The sequence below is a fragment of the Scheffersomyces xylosifermentans genome, assembly GCF_036884685.1.
Source record: "Scheffersomyces xylosifermentans strain CBS 12540 chromosome Unknown RJT20scaffold_7, whole genome shotgun sequence".
Lineage (NCBI taxonomy): Eukaryota > Fungi > Ascomycota > Pichiomycetes > Serinales > Debaryomycetaceae > Scheffersomyces > Scheffersomyces xylosifermentans.
This window is the reverse complement of record NW_027042945.1, coordinates 354,771-373,763: the sequence shown is the minus strand read 5'-3', so window position 1 is coordinate 373,763 and position 18,993 is coordinate 354,771. Positions and strand designations below refer to the sequence as shown.

At 39.1% G+C, this 18,993-nt stretch overlaps 8 protein-coding genes across 8 annotated transcripts; 5 read left to right on the top strand and 3 right to left on the bottom strand. All coding sequences in view use genetic code 12, as the record gives it.

Annotated features, from left to right (window-relative positions):
• Positions 1–583: 583 nt before the first annotated feature.
• On the bottom strand, positions 584–1,114 carry MED9 (Med9p; the record flags this gene model as incomplete). Its single annotated transcript, XM_064918489.1, has 1 exon — positions 584–1,114. The coding sequence occupies one exon, from the start codon at positions 1,112–1,114 to the stop codon at positions 584–586; it is 531 nt and encodes a 176-aa protein (XP_064772359.1).
• Positions 1,115–2,458: 1,344 nt separating this feature from the next.
• Positions 2,459–3,547, top strand: RJT20DRAFT_139 (putative serine/threonine protein kinase; the record flags this gene model as incomplete). The annotated part of the gene is made up of 1 exon (XM_064918601.1): positions 2,459–3,547. The coding sequence occupies one exon, from the start codon at positions 2,459–2,461 to the stop codon at positions 3,545–3,547; it is 1,089 nt and encodes a 362-aa protein (XP_064772358.1).
• Positions 3,548–5,604: 2,057 nt separating this feature from the next.
• Positions 5,605–6,770, top strand: RJT20DRAFT_57470 (uncharacterized protein). The gene has a single exon (XM_064920779.1). The coding sequence runs from the start codon at positions 5,886–5,888 to the stop codon at positions 6,519–6,521; it is 636 nt and encodes a 211-aa protein (XP_064772357.1). The 5' UTR covers positions 5,605–5,885; the 3' UTR covers positions 6,522–6,770.
• Positions 6,771–7,921, bottom strand: SUI3 (translation initiation factor eIF2 subunit beta). Its single transcript, XM_064920778.1, has one exon. It carries the CDS (start codon positions 7,851–7,853, stop codon positions 7,020–7,022), a length of 834 nt encoding a protein of 277 aa, XP_064772356.1. The 5' UTR covers positions 7,854–7,921; the 3' UTR covers positions 6,771–7,019.
• Positions 7,922–8,599: 678 nt separating this feature from the next.
• Positions 8,600–9,467, bottom strand: RJT20DRAFT_130315 (uncharacterized protein). The gene has a single exon (XM_064917711.1). The coding sequence runs from the start codon at positions 9,323–9,325 to the stop codon at positions 8,684–8,686; it is 642 nt and encodes a 213-aa protein (XP_064772355.1). The 5' UTR covers positions 9,326–9,467; the 3' UTR covers positions 8,600–8,683.
• A 106-nt stretch (positions 9,468–9,573) lies between these two features.
• Positions 9,574–12,970, top strand: RJT20DRAFT_130314 (uncharacterized protein). The gene has a single exon (XM_064917710.1). The coding sequence runs from the start codon at positions 9,668–9,670 to the stop codon at positions 12,692–12,694; it is 3,027 nt and encodes a 1,008-aa protein (XP_064772354.1). The 5' UTR covers positions 9,574–9,667; the 3' UTR covers positions 12,695–12,970.
• Positions 12,899–14,636, top strand: RAD14 (Rad14p). The gene is made up of 2 exons (XM_064920777.1): positions 12,899–13,149; positions 13,258–14,636. Exons 1-2 carry the CDS (start codon positions 13,102–13,104, stop codon positions 14,542–14,544), a joined length of 1,335 nt encoding a protein of 444 aa, XP_064772353.1. The 5' UTR covers positions 12,899–13,101; the 3' UTR covers positions 14,545–14,636.
• Positions 14,637–16,157: 1,521 nt separating this feature from the next.
• Positions 16,158–18,564, top strand: HSP90 (Hsp90 family chaperone). Its single transcript, XM_064919138.1, has one exon. The coding sequence runs from the start codon at positions 16,280–16,282 to the stop codon at positions 18,407–18,409; it is 2,130 nt and encodes a 709-aa protein (XP_064772352.1). The 5' UTR covers positions 16,158–16,279; the 3' UTR covers positions 18,410–18,564.
• The last annotated feature ends 429 nt before the right edge of the window (positions 18,565–18,993 follow it).

The following is an 18,993-nucleotide window of genomic DNA, read 5'->3' as shown; positions in this document are numbered from 1 at the left end:
CTATTCAGGAGGGTAAGAATAGATGTACGTGTTAACAAACCAATTTAAGTCTTTGTATACATTAATTGGTACAATGATAGAGTCGTAAATTGTGTCGCAGTTTTAAGCTTGATGACACCTTGGAATAACATCAATCTTGTCAAGATAATTCCAACATTATCGTTTCAGGATCCCATCCAAGAATCGTCAATGTCTATGTGTATAGAAATTTCGAGACAATCATAGACTTGTCTTCATGTCTATATTGCAAGACTTTGTATCGATTAATCATTGGATATAGAATGAATAAGTCTCGAAGTGAACACCTCGTCCATGAGTTCCTACCGGTGAGCTTTTCAACACACTAATGACTACAACTCAATTAGGTCATCCAGCATCAAACTAGACCTGTCCAGTAGAACAATATTACATATTCTCCCTTGAGGAATATTTGCAATAGAATACTTGCAATATTCCTATAAATCTAACACCTGGTGTATTCTTAAACAGAACTTATATATTCACCACTCAACATTACCCTAGTGCCTAAATGGAATCCACAATAAAGAGGAATACCATTTCGTTCATTTTCACTCACCAAAGCCTATTCTTCCCCTTGAGCAACCTTCGCCTGGAATCGGCTCAAGAACTCATATCTTTTTGCATTATTATGTCTCAAGCTCTCAATCTTTGCTTCTCTGGACTTTATACTCTCATTAATTCCCTCTACTTCTTGAAGATATTGACGAAGCGTAGCCAATTTCAACCGCAAACTACCGGCATTGTTGTCGAAATCCTTTGCCAGTATCACTCCGTTTTGCAAGTCGTGAAGTAAATTAAAGAGATCTGGTAGTATCTCCATTACTCTCATTTTCTGTATGGGGTCTTCTTCGTCGTCATCTGCCTCCAATGCCTTGACCGGTTCCGCTAGAGTTTGTTGAGGTGGATCAACGTCCATCTTATCGGAGTCCTCCATCAGCGGTTCTATAGTTAGAACAGATTCCATCGCTATGTCGTTATTCTCTGGCGACTGTGATTTTAAGCCAATTCCAAACCCAATTGATGGTGAAGCCAAAGCGGGTATTGGAGAAGTTTCACTCTTTTTGGTCGTTGCTGAGTCGTTGGGTGAAGACATGTTGTAACTATCTAATTGGTTCTTTGATTGAATTGTATGACTGATTTTACTTAGATAGTTGTTTTTTTACGTCTATAAATTATCGTTCTTATTCTATACTTTATACACGAACTAACCACTTCTTCTAGTTTCTTGCCCACCTATCAATTAATTCAATGGGAAGATGATTACTTTCAATTATAAGCTAAATGTATTACACCTTATTACGCCAATTGCTCTACACTTTTTGGGCGATTTTCTTGATTTTCTTGTTTTTTTTTCAATATTTACAATCTCCGTAACGTCACACTAGTAATTATGACGATTCTTCCTTCTTTTGCCTTATCTTAATAACCTATCTTTCTGTTTATATTAATATACTTCTTTCATTATCTTTAACCGCTCAAATCGCTCAGAATAAGTTTCGAATGGCACCTGCATATACTTTTCGATATTATCACGTGATTAGTCTACTCTCCTCCATAGTAATGTATCTATTTGTGTCAAGTATTTCAAAGAAGAGAGCTTAACAAGGCTTCCTAACACATATCATATATCACATATCACATATCACATATCACATATATACACAAGAAAACTACTACCTACTATTCAAACCTCTTCAAAACTATTCTATTTAACTACCCTCTTTCTCCAACTAAATAGACACACGGAGACTAAAATGTCGCATTCCTATTCACACTTCTCCCACCCCCAACAACCACGACATTCTTCCTACCCACGACATCTTATGTGTTATTGCTTTCTACTGATTCTTAAAAGTACACTTCTTTTTATTGTTCTTCTACTTCTTTTTCGACATTGAACGGTGACAGTTAGTGAACTCGTTAATCTCCTAACGATCAGTGACTTGTGACAGGTCTTGTTATTGATTTTTGTCACCCAGAAATCTCCATTTAGTCATCTCAATTGCTATCTTTTAAGTGTACCGCTTTTTTGCTTGTGTCAAGTGTAACCGAGCAGTTTTTTAGTAGAAACAACAGTTACCTTCAACCGTTTGTCTTCCTTCGTTGTTTTGTGGAAAGACTGAAGAGAAAAGGACCATATTCAATTGGAAATCTTAGTTATTTACCAAAAAAATCGGTTTATCGTGACTTTGTATATCCTTCAATTGGCACTATAAAACTACTATTAATTTGCATACGAAGTAGTAAACTCCTTAATTCAACTACTTCCCCAAGAATTCAAGAATTCAAGAATTGAAGTATTGGACTCAAGAATCAGGAAGATTAGCCACCATTCAAAGTGATTCCAATTCCTTTCTATTGGCATTGTCATTATTTGATCAATTAATTCATAGAGTCTCCTGGCCACTCAGCCCCACACAACATAACACATACCAAGATGGACTCCCTACTATCTCTCTTAAGCTGCTGTCTTCCTTGCATCCCAGACTTGGCCTCGCCTTATGTATCAATCAACAACCATAAGTACAAGATAGTCCGTCTACTCGGAGAAGGAGGCTTCTCGTACGTGTATCTCGTCAAATCAAGTAACAATTCCCTCTACGCCTTAAAGAAGATAAGATGTCCCTACGGAGCGAACGATGAGTCCTACAAGAACGCCATGAACGAAATCAAAAATTATCATCGCTTCGCTAACTCAAAAACTCCCTACATAATACAATCGATAGAAGAGGCAGTAATTAGCGAAACCGACGGCTCTAGAACGATTTATATTCTCTTGCCGTACTTCGAGAAGTCTCTTCAGGATATTATCAACAATCTCGTGTTGAACGACCAGAGAATGGAAGAAGACGAGATCTTAAAAATTGTCATAGGTGTCTGTAGGGGCCTTAAAGTTATGCACAACTTCAAGAAAACAGGCAGATCTACAAATACAACTCTGACTGAAGAGGAAGAAGACGATCTCTTATTACCTGCTGGAAGCGACGAAGAAGATGATGTCCAATCGAACATCGCTAGCGGTACAGAATTACAAGAATTGGCCCCATTTGCCCACAGAGATATCAAGCCAGCTAATGTTATGCTTTCCGCAGAAGGATTGCCGGTGCTTGTCGACTTGGGATCGTGCTCAAGAGCAAGATTACGTATTAAGAACCGTCAGCAAGCTTTAACCTTGACAGATTTTGCCCAAGAGCATTGTACTTTACCGTATCGTGCACCCGAGCTTTTGGATGTGGCTACCAATACAGAGATTACTGAAAAGACCGATATTTGGTCGTTGGGATGCTTGATCTACAGTTGTTGCTTTGGCTTCTCGCCTTTTGAGAAGTTGGAAATCGATCAGGGTGCCAATTTGAACTTGGCTATTTCCCAGGGTCGCTATAGCATACCCCAGGACAGAAGAGGATACTCAGATGAGTTGATAGCGTTGATCAAGAAGTGTTTGGTGTTGAAGAGTGAGAATAGACCTGTTGTAGATGAGGTTCTTGAGGCTGCATTGAACTTGACAAGAAGACAGGGATATTAATGAGAAAATAGAATTAAAGGTTCTGAATAGAGAAGAGCAACAGAGAGTCAGATATATACTTCCATATGATATTTGATTTATCAAACGGTTTTACGTCTATGCAAATTAATAAAGTCTCTTCTTCATGATTCTGCCGAAGAAGTGGCTGAATTACCGGACTGGGAAAAATGCTTATATCAATTGAATCTTTCAGAAGGTTAGTAGCCCTGCAATGTGTTGGATGTATTATCTGGAGGATTATGTCGTACTATAAAAGGTGAATCTTACTTCCGACCAACTGTAAGACCAATCTTTGTATATATGTCGATAATGAACATGCATCCCTAGACCTCCCTTCATTATCGCTGATTTCTCTTTCATAAGTTCTACCAGTCTATTCTACCTCGTCCCACCCGTCGTCTTGCCAGACATCACACCATTTAAGCATTATTTTTTTAATTTTTTTCGCTGTGAAAGATGCAAAAAAAGAACATTTACTGGCTGCAATACCACGTATCCACAGTCACGATAGTCATTTTGCCATTTGAAAGTGTCCACCGTGAAATACAGCTCGAGCCATAGATAAGGTGTTCCTGCTGAATGGATTAAATAAGCATTCTTCTTAAGATCAATCTTCTATAAAACCTTGAATCCAAAGAATAGACCAAATACTCCATATCAATCAAATTCAGTATACGATGCATGATGGAAGAGTCAAAAATCTTAATTCTGAAGTAAAGTACCAACAATTCTCAGCTATCGTAGCTCCCAACAACCAGATCAGATTTTATAATTCTTGGACTGAATTAATCATGTTTTCTCTGGTTTTTCTAGCCACGAGTGACTCTAAGCACAGCAGATCGCATCTCACGTTGGTTTCACCTCTTAATAGTGCAAATCGTCGTTACTAAGGCTAATACAAGAATATACGATCTATGACCTTGTGATAAAAAATACATATATATGTATTTATTTATTAATGCGTTGGCTGCAAGGACTCGCTAATTATTACATAGTGACATCCACTAATGAGATTCTCTTATGAAATACTCATAATACATGCTTATATGACATACTCCAATGAGATACTCATATATCATAATCTTATGAAATACACATTTTTATAATATATTATACTCATATGACATCCTCAAATGCTCATAATTATAGAGAGCATTATATCACCTTACGGTTGAGTATAAACGACTTTTTTCACCTCTTTCGTCTCTCAAAAAAAGACTGTTGGGTTTCTCACTTCAACTCATTCACACCTACCATCTTAATTGACATCTCTCACCCAAACCTCATTCCCAAACCACATCTCATACCCAAACCACATCTCATACCCAAACCACATCTCATACCCAAACCACATCTCATTCCCCTACCCAACACAACACAACACGATGCATTTAATGACACTGCAGCCTAAAGTTAAAAAATAACGCACTGGCTGCGACACTCGCACGCACAAGCTGAAAAATTACCTGAAACTGTCCGTGATTATGGAACAATTTCGATGAATGACAAGGTGTCCTTGTGGAGATAGGAGAGAATAGAGAGAGTACAAGGGAGGTAGAAGTGAGGTAGCGAAGAGGAAGATTGGCAGAGGATCGAAGTGACACCGAGAAGAAGAAACAATAAAAGAAATCCGATTAGACGAGAGAATAAAACCCTGGACGTCGGTTGGAAGTTTAAATTTTAGGGTGCAAAGAAGCTTTGTGAATTGCCGTTTATTCCTGTCATATATATTAGTGTTAGTGATATATATATATATATATAAGTGTCTAAGTGTCATATATATTTGCTGTCATATTGCTGTCATATATATCATATATATAAATTGGCGAATTTGTGCTTTATTTTGGACCCTGTGAAATTTTAAAAAGGCTGTGAAATTTATTTAGTGACGGAAATAGCGAAGGTTATATAGTGAAAGTGACATTCTCATATAATTACCGTTATTCACAGAAAAACTATTGGGAATACGGTCTATTCTTTTAACCTCATTCATTCACATAAAAATCTTTAAAAGTTGATCTCATTAGAAAGAGATATCACCAGCGATCTTGAAAAGTCATATTAAGGAGGGTCTTTAAGAGGTATTTCTACTACATTACAAACACCGGCTTCAAGACTTCGAAATCATTCTTCCGGAAAGCATTGATATTGTCTTGATTTGATTATCAGACTTCGAAATTTCGAAAAACAACAAAAGAATCACAACAACCTTCTTTACCCCATTATATTAACACAACTTCTGGACTACCAGTACCCATCTATAGTCATTTCATTTCCAAATTTCAGTTCATTAGCACCTTCATTTCATCCTTATACCCACAAACACTTACATAACAGCATGACTCTTACAAAATACCAACGTGGAGACCCAATTAATGGCTGGAACGACTGTCCAATACTCAGTTCCTCGGTCAACAGCTCTTCCACCAGCTTGAACAAAGTGGGAAGAAAGAAGTTCCAAAGAGTTGGACACAGTTTCGATGGAAACAGCACTCCTCTGCCAACACTTGCAAGTACACCAAGATTCACGGATTCACCTCCAATTCCAACTTCCAGACCAGGCTCGTTACCACCAAGTCGTACTGCTAGTATCAGTAGCAGTGTAATTGACACCTCATTCACAGCTCTGGGAGAAGCTGATACTTCTTCGACCGAGTCTCTTTCTAAAGTTTCGCCAGACGAAGCAATAGAGCTTTTGGAAAAAGTGTTGGGTTTTTCGTATAGCTTGCCAGAAAGGGAGCTTACTCATTACAAGGCCAAGCTTACCACACAGATACAAACAGTTTCCTCGGCTCATTTACAATACTTAAACTCGGTTCTTGAAAAGTTGCTTGAAATAAGCCAGCTCAATGGAAACGCCAAAGTAGAATCATTGGACGCTGCTAAGAAAGATGTGGTTCAATACATGATGAAACATGATGGTGTGAGTCTGTGGTGTTCTCCATTAAAGAAAATCGTCTCCAGTGTTGTATGACCAGCACGAAAGCCAGCCTTTGGTATTGTCCTTTTGTCCTTTAATGGTATGACCTTTAATGGTATCCTCTTCAGTGACAAATGACAAGCAATAGCAAGGCAAGAAACTACCATATTATGAAATACCCAACGGTATGTCTATATTTGCAAATCCCATAACCCTACTAGAGTATCAAAGAAGTTATAAGATCAAGTAGATCAATAGTGTAATATTAAATTAATGAAAAGTTTAAAGAATTGGTTAGACTTTGATATCGTAGAGCCCAGTATTGATCCTATGGATTGTTTGTCTCTGGATATCCCTTGTAGAGTCTCTAGGAACCTCTTTTATCTTCGTTTACCTACACATCCATAGGCCATCAAAATTCACTTATGCTACTTAATGATGTTTATTATACATAATACTCGACAGCCTAAATACAAAGTATTCATGAAATATATATATACGTGCACCGCCAGCTTGTCTCTCTCCTTACCTCCTCTAGGTCTCTTAATACATTTATGCTCTCTTTCTTCTTCCGATTTGGGCTTGGAAACCAGTCTTGATCGAAGAAACGGATCTGGTGGATCCACAGGCTCTACAGCTCAAGAAATGCAATCTATTGGCAGACTCTCTCTTCAACTCGGTGTTCATAGACTTACAGGTCTTACATGTAACGTACTCGATGATGTATCTTCTCAAAACGGACTCCATTTGCTTAGGCTGGAACTTACCCTTCAACACCAATCTCTTTTCACCATCAATGGATCCAGAAGTACCCAATTCAGCAAACAAAAACTGTATCAAATGCTCTGGGTTTCTCTGTAAAACTGTGGCTATGTCTTGTACGTTGGCGAAAAGGGTCTTCTTGGATCCTTCTCTTTGACACACTGGAGGTGGAATACGGAACTTTGGTCCCGAACGGTCTCCAGCCAATTCGGGGTTGTTTGTCTTCAAGATGTCGAAAAAACGGGACAACAAGTCCTCATATGTCATACCGGTGGATTGTAATGACTCTGTAGATTCACCGGTTGGCGTGGCACTGGCACTGCCAGTATCTTCTAATCCAGCTTCTTCCAATTGTTGTTCGAAGTCGACGGCATCCAGGCTCTTGGCGACCTTTTTCTTCTTCTTCTTGAGAGCGAGATCGCCCAACGAGGCTGACAAGTCCTCCAAGTCTGGGGATCCGGCCTTTTCAGTGCCGTCTTCTGGCTTCTTGGCCTTCTTCTTCTTCTTCAAGCTGGCAAACAACTCATCCACAGCTTCTGGTGCTGGAGAAGCAGAGCCCGCTTCTTCGGGCTTCTTGGCCTTCTTCTTCTTTTTCAACGTAGGGTCGAATCCTAAGTCACTCATGGTGTGTTTTTCTATGCTTACTACTACGGTTGACTAATAAAGATATCGTCTAAACTCTACCTTTAAACCTTTAAAACTGTGATTTATCATCATTAAGAAACCGAAAAATTTTGTGAAAAAAAAACGGTATGCACACGGCAATATGAGTCACGTGAGAGAGGTGGAAGGGGAGGTGTCAGGGGAGGTGTAAGGGGTGGTTTTATATGGAAAATTAGATGAAAAATTGAATATTTATGCTGTAGTGGGTCATAGGTAGTACCACAAGAAATTTCACCTAATTTAATCGACGGAAATACCACTTTTGATCACTATTCATGATGAAAATTCACTGATTCAACGCTCTTAAGACTCATAATGGAGGGGCTTATATGCCGTACACTTAGTTAGAGTGATTTACACGGGTAGAAGGTTTGGGTGAAAATTGTCAGTTTTGGTTGGATTCGGATGGAAATTGCGGTAAATCGTTCATTTCGTGTGAGTAAGTGTAATTGGAAAGTTACAATTGATATCAATGAAAATTGATCTATCTAAATAGCCATTTTCTTTCACTCTGCCAAAATCTCAACTTCCTGATTCATGTGTGGTTATATGTCGGATCTTTAACTATGGCGGACTTTGAATGATAAGAGCCTTAACTGTCTTCTGGGAGTCATATTTGTCTTATATCTATCTTTTACGAGTTATTTCAGGTTGGATATCTTCTACAAAGCAAAATCTACTTTAATAGCTTTTAAACGAATGTTTTTATTCCTTTAACCATTACTATACACGCCCAATTGAAAACTATTAAATGTTCAGGCAAAAATGACGACAATTTCTATGCATACTGATTACTTCTCTTCTTGCTCAGTCTCTCCAATCTTTACCTTCTCATCCTCCTTGATGTCCAAGTTCTCTGTCTTCTCCTCGAGAGATTTGGTCGTTTCTGCGGCGGCGGCTGCCCTTTCTTCGGCCTCCTTACTCTCCTTACCTGGGGCATAAGTGATCTTAGTATCTTCTCCATCCTCCTCTATCTTAAAGTCATCTTCCACAGCGTATTTGCTCAAGAACCAAGTTTCCACTTCAATTTGATTGTTATTCTCGGCCTCGTAGATGGCATCGTGTCCCGAGGCATTCTTCTCAAATGGGTCAACTTCATATTCTTCACAGAGCAATTGAACAACTGGCAAATGACCGCTGAATGCAGCCCAGTGCAATGCGGTGTTTCCGCTCTCGTTCTTCTGGTTAGCAAGTTTAACGGCATCTTCTCTGGTAAGAATAGAAAAGAAGTATTTCACCAACTCCAAATGGCCGTTGGCTGCTGCCATATGTAATGGAGTACTTAATGTTATGTCGTCCTGGATCACCGTCAAGGTCTTTGGACCTATTTCTTCGAAAATCTCCTTAATTGTTTCCAAATCGCCCTCTCTGGAGTCGTATATTACGGCATCCATCTCCTCCTGGGACAATGTGGTTATATCTTCGTATGCCATTATGTCCGTGAAAAATCGATTTTTTTCTAGCAATTTTTTTGGTTTAAAAAGCCCGTTTCAATTTTCAAGTCCGAATCCCGTACTTGCAACTTTCAATAGTCAATATATCTAATTCCAGCTCTCAAGAACCACTACTTTCTACCTCTTCTTCACCATCTTCAAATCGATTCACATTTTTGCGATGCCAAAAATTTTAATGAAAAACTTTCCTGCAGACAGCCTCGATATGGCGGCAACCTTTTTGTTAGTGAATTTGTCATTGTTAAGTATTAGGGATATAAATGGGTAAAGCAGTATAATTGTAGGGGTAAGTTGTCGTTGTAGTATTGTAGAGTATATAGTATGGCACCGAAGATTGAGGAATTGCCAGAAAAGGCGGCTGTACGGAATAAGGAGAGAAAGAATCCGTTTGAAGTAGCCGCAAAGAAGACGGTTATAAGAAGAAAGGCTGAGGAAGTATATGAGACTAGGAAAGGATTGAATAAACCCCAAAATATCGGGACAAAACCGTTGGATTTGCTCTTTCAGGACTTGGAAACGAAATTGGAAGGAGGCTATGATGTTTTAACCGTGAAAGAGCTCTACAATCGGTTCTTTGGGAGCCAGGATATCGGAGTTGAAGTCAAATCGGAGAATTCACAAGAAGAAGACTTTAAAGAAAGATATAAAGTCATAGAGAAACTCCTTGAAAAGTTACAAGAAATCCAAAAATTCTCCAATGATGGTGTTCAAATTGATGCCAATTTGATAAGCATCTCGTTACATGACATTAAAACGTTCGGAAAGTTGGTTAATTTGATCATCATCCATGGGGTCTACCCAGCGCTTTCAACATTCAAAATAGGAGTTCCACTTGATAAAAGAGATTTGAATAATTTCAGCAAAGTAGGCAGAAAACCGCTTTCCAGCGAAAGATTGCCCATCAATTCCAAACTGAAGAGCCCCTTTGAAAACATAGAGAAGCTTCTTGTATTACTTTATGATAAATTATTAGCCATATTCCAAGTTAAGTCAGATGTTACTGCTTTACTCAGCAAAGGAACGGGACTTTCGGACTTTATCACCATATCAATAGCATTAATCACAGTTCCTTATTTTAAAAAGGAAATAAGAGTCCGAGTCAGTCAGGATTACAACAACATAGCAAAATTGGTTGAAACATTTGAATTATTCCAAACATATACTCTTCTCTTGAACACAAAGCCTCCGTCATTTTTCAGGCAATTTGTACTACAGAAGCTCCAAGACTTACATTTTGATGCACCACGAGGAGATGGACTATTGACTCTTATTGAGTTCGTTTTAGGACTTAGAGAACAAGACGAAATTGATGTCAAACGATTCGAGCATGTATCTCAAGTAGTTTTGCTGAAACCGAAAAATGTAAGTACAGAGGTCTACTTTACAAGTATTGGTGATCAATGCTATAATTTACTCATCAATATTAATAGGCCAATGGTTACAGGATGTGTTGTATTTGTGCTTGAAAATTTGTGGAATAAGAATCAATTGGTTGTACGAGATTTCCTCATGAAGAAGATATGGAATAATTTTATTCCTGAGGGAATTAATCTAAAATCACAAGGTGAAATATTAGTCTCTGAGGCTGATCTTAATAACACTATCAATGTCTTGATCTCAATGACTAAGAAAGGTTTGCCATATGACTTTTTACAGGCTCTTTTCGAGCCAATATTATTACCCATCTGGTCCTATTTGAATGTGCTTGCCAGACTCCAAAAGTCTAATGAGGTCATCATTGGAGTGTTAATAAGTTATTTCACTTTTATTAAGGATCACACTGAGCTGTCTACAAACGCCTATGGATTGGACACAATTGCAAAGAATTTACTCTATGACACAGGAGAGTACAAATTTGAGAAGGGTCCAAATGATTTGGTTCAAATTGTGAAAACTGGTGTAATAGATAGCTCTAGCAAGGATAGCAAAGTGAACGCTTTCCTCAATGAATTGACGGACTGTTGCACTCAGTTGACGAAATTGCTCTCTCAGCTAGATGAAGAATTCGTTCAGGCACTTTTCATAAATGTGCTCAAGAGGTATATACATAAAGGCGATACCATTGGAAGTGACGAAAATCCATTTTTAATCTTAATTGATTTGAGAGTCCTTGAAGCAATTGGCAATGAATTCAAAGAAAGCTTAGCCAGAACACCCTATGAAATGTTGCAGATTGTTCAAAACTTCTTGGCTCCTAATACTAGAACACAATCAAGAGCTGAACATACGGTTATTTCTCAAGATAAAGACAGCGATGACGAAGACTCTGATGATGAGGATAATTACGATGATGATATTGCAAAGCAATCTCTTCCTATTTTATTGGAGCTTTTGTCAGCGGTTTTATCTGAATCATCAATAGATTTGGATGAGAAATGTTTTGAGTCATTGAAGCATATACAAAAGTCATTGAAAAGAGTTGAAGGCACTGATCTAGATTCAGGAATAAAGAATTCAGTGGTGGCGTTATATGACAGAATTGAAATACTCTTGAATGGTGAAACACCTGTTACCAATGAACATGAAGCCCAAAATAGAATCCTTACACGGGCAATTACTAGTCTTAATGATCCATTGGTTCCTATTCGTGCTCATGGATTATACTTACTTAGGCAGCTTGTTGATGAAAGAAGTTCAGTTATTTCCTTGGAATTTGTGATCAACTTGCATTTAGTCCAATTGAAGGATACGGACCCTTTCATCTACCTTAACGTGATAAAAGGGCTTGAAAGCTTATTAGAATGGCACCAAAAGGAAACTCTTGTCATTTTGATTAGTCTCTATTTGAATAAGAACAACGATACTGAACTTGACGAAAGATTGAAAATTGGAGAAGTGCTATTGAGATTCATTCAGCGTGCTGATAGCTCCCTTGTTGGTGAGGATGCAAGATTGATATTGGAGGCAACATTGAGTATGATTAGGCGTCCTAAAGATGATTCAGAAATGGAAGATAATCGCTTGCGTATGTCCAGTATGTCTTTGTTGGGTACTTGTTGCAAAACTAATCCCATCGGAATACTTGATCATTTGGAAGATGCCTTGGACTGTGCCATAGGTATTTTGCAATTAGAGAAGGATAAAGATAGTGCCATTATGAGAAGGGCAGCAATCGTGTTAATTTATGATTTGATTCTCGGTACTTCGAATACCAAGGAGGTGCCATTCCCAGATAACTACAGAGAGAAGGTAGTTAATGTCTTGCGTTATATCAGTGAGTCGGATAATGACCTTTTAACGAGGGAACAAGCGCAAACTGTTTTAGATTCTATTAACGAGTTAGTCGCTCTTGCATTGGAACAGCTCGAGGAAGATAGGAATGATGGATATCAACCTTTGAGGATATGATTTTAGTCATGTCCTTAGCTTTTTATCGGTCATAAGTGTTTCCATTGTCAATACATTGGTGAAGCTACAATTTAGTTAAGTACTTGCTGGTAAACTGGTAACCCATAAATTTTATGTATAATGTCTCTTATGATTATGTTTCAGTAACTGATTATTTTAACTCAAATTTTACAGCTAAAAACACCTACCTACTACTATCTACAAGCGAAGCTTTATCCCTTATCCTCTAAGCTAACTTCTCTATCCATCCATCCATCCATCCATCCATCCATCCATTCATCCATTCAACAACCCCATAAACCAGCCCAACCATAAATTCGAGAAAATCACGTGACCTGATATCTAGCAATATAATTTTAGGATCATCACCAGAACTGACTAATGATTCTATTCTTCTTTAAGGAACAATGGCGTTTGCTAGAGGAAGTCTCTCAGAGGAGCAGAGAGCTCGAGTAGTACGTAGAGGATTTTCGTTGGGTGATACTTGGATTGGACACTATTTTGTTCAGAAGATTAGAGGATAATATACACTGAGCTCATCATACTAACTCTATTATTAATAGGAGGCAAATAGGAAAAAAGCTCTTGCTAGATTGCAAGCTAGACAGAATGGAACACAGCTAAACACAGGAAATCGTAGTCATAACCAAGCGAATTCAGCTTCTAATGGCAGTGGTCACATTCATCCTGGTTCTTCGTCTCTGTCATCGTCATATTCGCGTCCTTCTAATAGTACAACCAGTCAGATAATGGATCCTTCGACTACAAGAATTAGTGCTTCGTTTGTAGATGTACACGCCAAAAGACCAGCATTGGACGCGCCAAGTACTAGTACAGATTCTGGCTCGACGTCAACGATTCAAAACGATCTCAAAAGACCTCGGCTTCCAGAACTCACCCCAGAACAAAGAAAGCGTCTAGATGAAAATAGACAAAGAGCATTAGAAATGAGGAAAAGGCGTGCTGAAAACAATAGGGACGCGTCCACTCTGGCGGTTTCTAATGGAATAGCCAATGCCGATTTGTCGGATGGTATTCGTTTGAATAATAATAATAAGAATGATTCTGGCTTTGGAGATAAGCAGCCATCGAGATTTGATCCACCAGCTATTCGTAAACAGGACTATATTGAATTCGATTTCTCCACAATGAAAGATTCTCGTGGTGGATTTTTGAATGACGAGACAGCTGCAGGTCGTATGGCTGAAGGGCAGAATGAAGGAGAAACCCTTGAAGAATGGAAAGAAAGACAGAGGAAACAGCAAACTGTGTATCAAGAATTACCACCACCAATGGACATAGAGAAAGCACCAAAGTGTTATGAGTGCGGATCAATGGAGATTGATCCAAATTTGTATAAGAACTTTTGGAATGTGCGCGCTTGTAGAAAGTGTATGAGAGAGAAGCCCGAGAAATACTCTCTCTTGACGAAGACAGAATGCAGAGAGGATTATTTATTGACAGATCCAGAGTTGAAGGATGTAGCATTGCTACCCAGAATTGAGAAGCCTAATCCTCACGGGTTTTCACGAATGCAGTTGTTCTTGAGATTTCAAGTTGAGGAATTCGCTTGGAAGAAATGGGGAGGTCCAGATAAACTAGATGAAGAGTGGGAACGCAGAGAAGCTAATAGGATAAAGAGAAGAGACAAGAAGTATAATGATCAATTGAAGGAGATGAGAAAAAAGACAAGAGCAGAAGAATATACGAGGAAATTGAGAAATGGACAAAGTCTTGGAGAACGACATGTGCATGAATGGTCCGCTCCATTGAAAATGCGTGGAGAGGAAAATATGGTCAAGAGAAGATGTGTTGATTGTGGCATGGAGATGGAGGAGGTTCTTATATGAGCCAAATTGTATTTATTTAGGATATTGTATTATATTTAAGGGAATATAGGTATTGGGTAGGGTAAATATTCATGTAGATGACGAAATGATAAAAAAATCAAGTTTGACCAATCTTAATTCTTTGACAATCTTTCGCTTGTTCTGATTATCAGCCAGGAACTGCAATTTGAATCTGTTTGCTGACTACCATCGGCATAATACTAATGTTGGGAAGACTCAATTTGGACATTACCTGCTATGATGGCTCTAAATGGCCATACCAAGTAGAACGAGATTGCTAAAAGGAATCTATTTTGATTACGATCAAATAATAGTACCAATTTGCGTATTTCATCTACCTAGGCAATTCTTGAAAGTTGTATGTTTATTTCCGTTCCTTCCGCTACACACAATGCCCAATCTTACCCTACTTTACTGACTACACCACTACTCCTCCAGCTTCTTTCATCGGTTCAGCAGCAGCCCATTTTTTGCATCTATTTCCATCCGTTTCTTTTGCGCCCCACTTAAGTTTTAGTTTTTCCGCTCACCTACCCCACTTGACGCTACCAGTTCTAGAATGTTCTATTTTGGCTGTGGGAATGAGTGCTTTATGTCGTTCACTATGATATCGTGGTGGTGTCTTACTATATTCCTTTCATTATGTCCTCACAAGATGTCTCCTATTGGTGACTATTTGTGAGTGTTTAACTTCATTGCTATGCCGAGTCGCTGCAAAATGTGTTGCATTTGGATGAGTTTGCCCAGTAATATTTGTTGGTATTATTATGTTGACAAAGTTAGTAAGTTCTGAGTATTGAGTTTTGTAGGGGTGTGGTGGTGTAGGCTATGACCTGTAGAGTGTCGCTAGATGTAGAGGGTTGTTATTTGGTTGCTATTTCCCTTTTACGACATCTACATTTACATTTCCACTCGCTCATGCTCTTTTGTATGTATACTGCATTCTGTGGAAGTCTGTCAAATGCTGTCTAATTCTGAGTCGCAGAAATGTTATGAAATGAGTAGTTGTTGGTATTATTATTACTAGAATTATTAATCGCAGTATTAGTGGTAATGCAAGTAGACGACACTAAACTATATCTTTTCTAAGATTATTGAATTTCAACTATTTAAAAATAATATATGTGAAATTGTATAATGTTCCATAATTACAACTAATATCCATACATTGGCATTTACATCATTTACAATAATATACATTAACATTTAAATTACTAGAGAGAGGTTGGTGAAAATGTTTACCATACTATACACCTCTCTCGATTTTCCACTCTTATTAGTATTGACTTACCAATTTTGACTACTAAAACACACACACACAAATTTACTATTTCTCTAATATTTCTCTATTATTCTATACATTTCTCTCCATTAACAAAGCCCACTTGTGCACCTTCTCATTGTCTGTCTCGCACTGCTCACACTGTCTGTCTCTCTCACTAACTCCCCCACTACTCACTCTTTCTCATACTACGCACTCTCCCACTTCTCACTCTCCCACTTCTCACCACTATTCTTTTCCTCACTCACTTCCCTCTCCCAACTCCACTCCTGCACCTATCCCCTTCTCAACTCCCATGGAAGCCCATGGAACTTTCCACTTTCCTTCCAACTCGCCCACTTCAACCGCTGAGCTCCAATATATAATTAAACAGTTAGACGCCGAGTTTTGAGATTTTCTGTTGCAAACTTTTCCTTCTCCAGTTACTATCCATTCAGTGCCACACACATCAAAATGTCTGACGCCAAAGTTGAAACCCACGAGTTCACTGCTGAGATCTCTCAGTTGATGTCTTTGATCATCAACACCGTTTACTCCAACAAGGAAATCTTCCTCAGAGAGTTGATCTCCAACGCTTCCGATGCGTTGGACAAAATCAGATACGAGGCCCTTTCCGACCCTTCCAAGTTGGAATCGGAGCCTGAATTGTTCATCAGAATCACCCCAAGACCAGACCAGAAGGTTCTCGAAATCAGAGATTCTGGTATCGGTATGACCAAGGCTGACTTGGTCAACAACTTGGGTACGATTGCCAAGTCTGGTACCAAGTCCTTCATGGAAGCCTTGTCTGCTGGTGCCGACGTGTCCATGATTGGTCAATTCGGTGTTGGTTTCTACTCCTTGTTCTTGGTTGCCGACCACGTCCAAGTCATCTCCAAGCACAACGACGACGAACAATACATCTGGGAATCCAACGCCGGTGGTAAGTTCACTGTTACCCTCGACGAGTCCAACGAGAAGATCGGTAGAGGTACCGTCTTGAGACTTTTCCTCAAGGAGGACCAATTGGAATACTTGGAGGAGAAGAGAATCAAGGAGGTTGTCAAGAAGCACTCCGAATTCGTTTCTTACCCAGTCCAATTAGTTGTCACTAAGGAAGTCGAGAAGGAAGTTCCAGAAGAAGAAGAAGAGAAGACTGAAGAGGCTGACGCTGAAGACGACAAGAAGCCAAAGCTTGAGGAAGTGGAAGACGAAGAAGAAGGTGAGAAGAAGGAAAAGAAGACCAAGAAGATCACCGAGACCGTCACTGAGACTGAAGAGTTGAACAAGACCAAGCCTCTCTGGACCAGAAACCCAACTGACGTTACCAAGGATGAGTACAATGCTTTCTACAAGTCCATCTCTAACGACTGGGAAGACCCATTGGCTGTCAAGCACTTCTCTGTTGAAGGTCAATTGGAATTCAGAGCCATCTTGTTCGTTCCAAAGAGAGCTCCATTCGATGCTTTTGAGTCCAAGAAGAAGAAGAACAACATCAAGTTGTACGTCCGTCGTGTTTTCATCACCGATGACGCTGAAGAATTGATCCCAGAATGGCTCAGTTTCGTCAGAGGTGTTGTCGACTCTGAGGACTTGCCATTGAACTTGTCCAGAGAAATGTTGCAACAAAACAAGATCTTGAAGGTCATTAAGAAGAACATTGTCAAGAAGTTGATCGAGACCTTCAACGAGATTGCTGAGGACCAAGAACAATTCGAGAAGTTCTACACTGCTTTCTCCAAGAACATCAAGCTTGGTATCCACGAGGACCAACAAAACAGATCTTCTCTTTCTAAGTTGTTGAGATACTACTCTACCAAGTCTACTGAGGAATACACTTCTCTTTCTGACTATGTCACCAGAATGCCAGAACACCAAAAGAACATCTACTACATCACTGGTGAATCTATCAAGGCTGTTGAGAAGTCTCCATTCTTGGACGCTTTGAAGGCTAAGAAGTTCGAAGTTTTGTTCTTGGTTGACCCAATTGATGAGTACGCCATGACTCAATTGAAGGAATTCGAAGACAAGAAGTTGGTTGACATTACCAAGGACTTCGAGTTGGAAGAGACTGATGAAGAAAAGGAACAAAGAGAGAAGGAAATCGCTGAGTTCGAGCCATTGACCAAGGCCCTTAAGGAGATCTTAGGCGAACAAGTTGAGAAGGTTGTTGTCTCCCACAAGTTGGTTGACGCCCCAGCTGCCATCAGAACCGGTCAATTCGGTTGGTCTGCCAACATGGAAAGAATCATGAAGGCTCAAGCTTTGAGAGACACCACCATGTCCTCTTACATGTCTTCTAAGAAGACCTTTGAAATCTCTCCAAAGTCTCCTATCATCAAGGAATTGAGAAAGAAGGTTGAAGCTGACGGTGCTGAAGACAAGACTGTCAAGGACTTGACTACCTTGTTGTACGAAACTGCCTTGTTGACCTCTGGTTTCTCCTTGGATGAGCCATCTTCGTTCGCTGGTAGAATCAACAGATTGATCTCCTTAGGTTTGAACATTGATGAGGAAGAAGAGGAAGAAGATGAGGAGACTGGTACTTCTACTGCCACTACGGAAGAACCAGCTGTTGAATCTGCCATGGAAGAAGTTGATTAAACGAAGTTTCACGTATTCTAATGTATTTATTTCATTTCTGAGTTTATGGGGTTGCTTTATTTTAATTTCTTCATTGGCCTGTTAATAATCTCTCCTCATATATATATACTCTTGATACAGATTAAATAGGGAAAAATAAAATATCGCTATAGTAATGTTGAAGTAGGTGTGAATTACGTGTGGAATTCTTGTTGAAGTTCAATTATGAATTCTTCCATACTATGAAATAATGAGACGAAGAAAACGGCACATTACATTAATGGTATGTATTATGATAAACCAACAGAACGGATATTTGTGGCTACTTATATCTCTCTTGAAAGACAGACATTCTTCACAAATTTCAAGAGAATGATATAACTGGACAAACTCGTGTGTTTCATGTTTTCCCAAATTTTATTGCCCATTTACGATTTTGCACCCATTACGACGAATTCTTGGCTAAATGTTTCATTTGCATATATTTCCCCATATTCCCAACAATATTCTCCATGCATTACCTTCATTCTCAATTCAACAACGCTTACCCATTTCACCATTTATCTTCCTCTCTATGCCAAGATCCACCCACATCCAACTCCTAC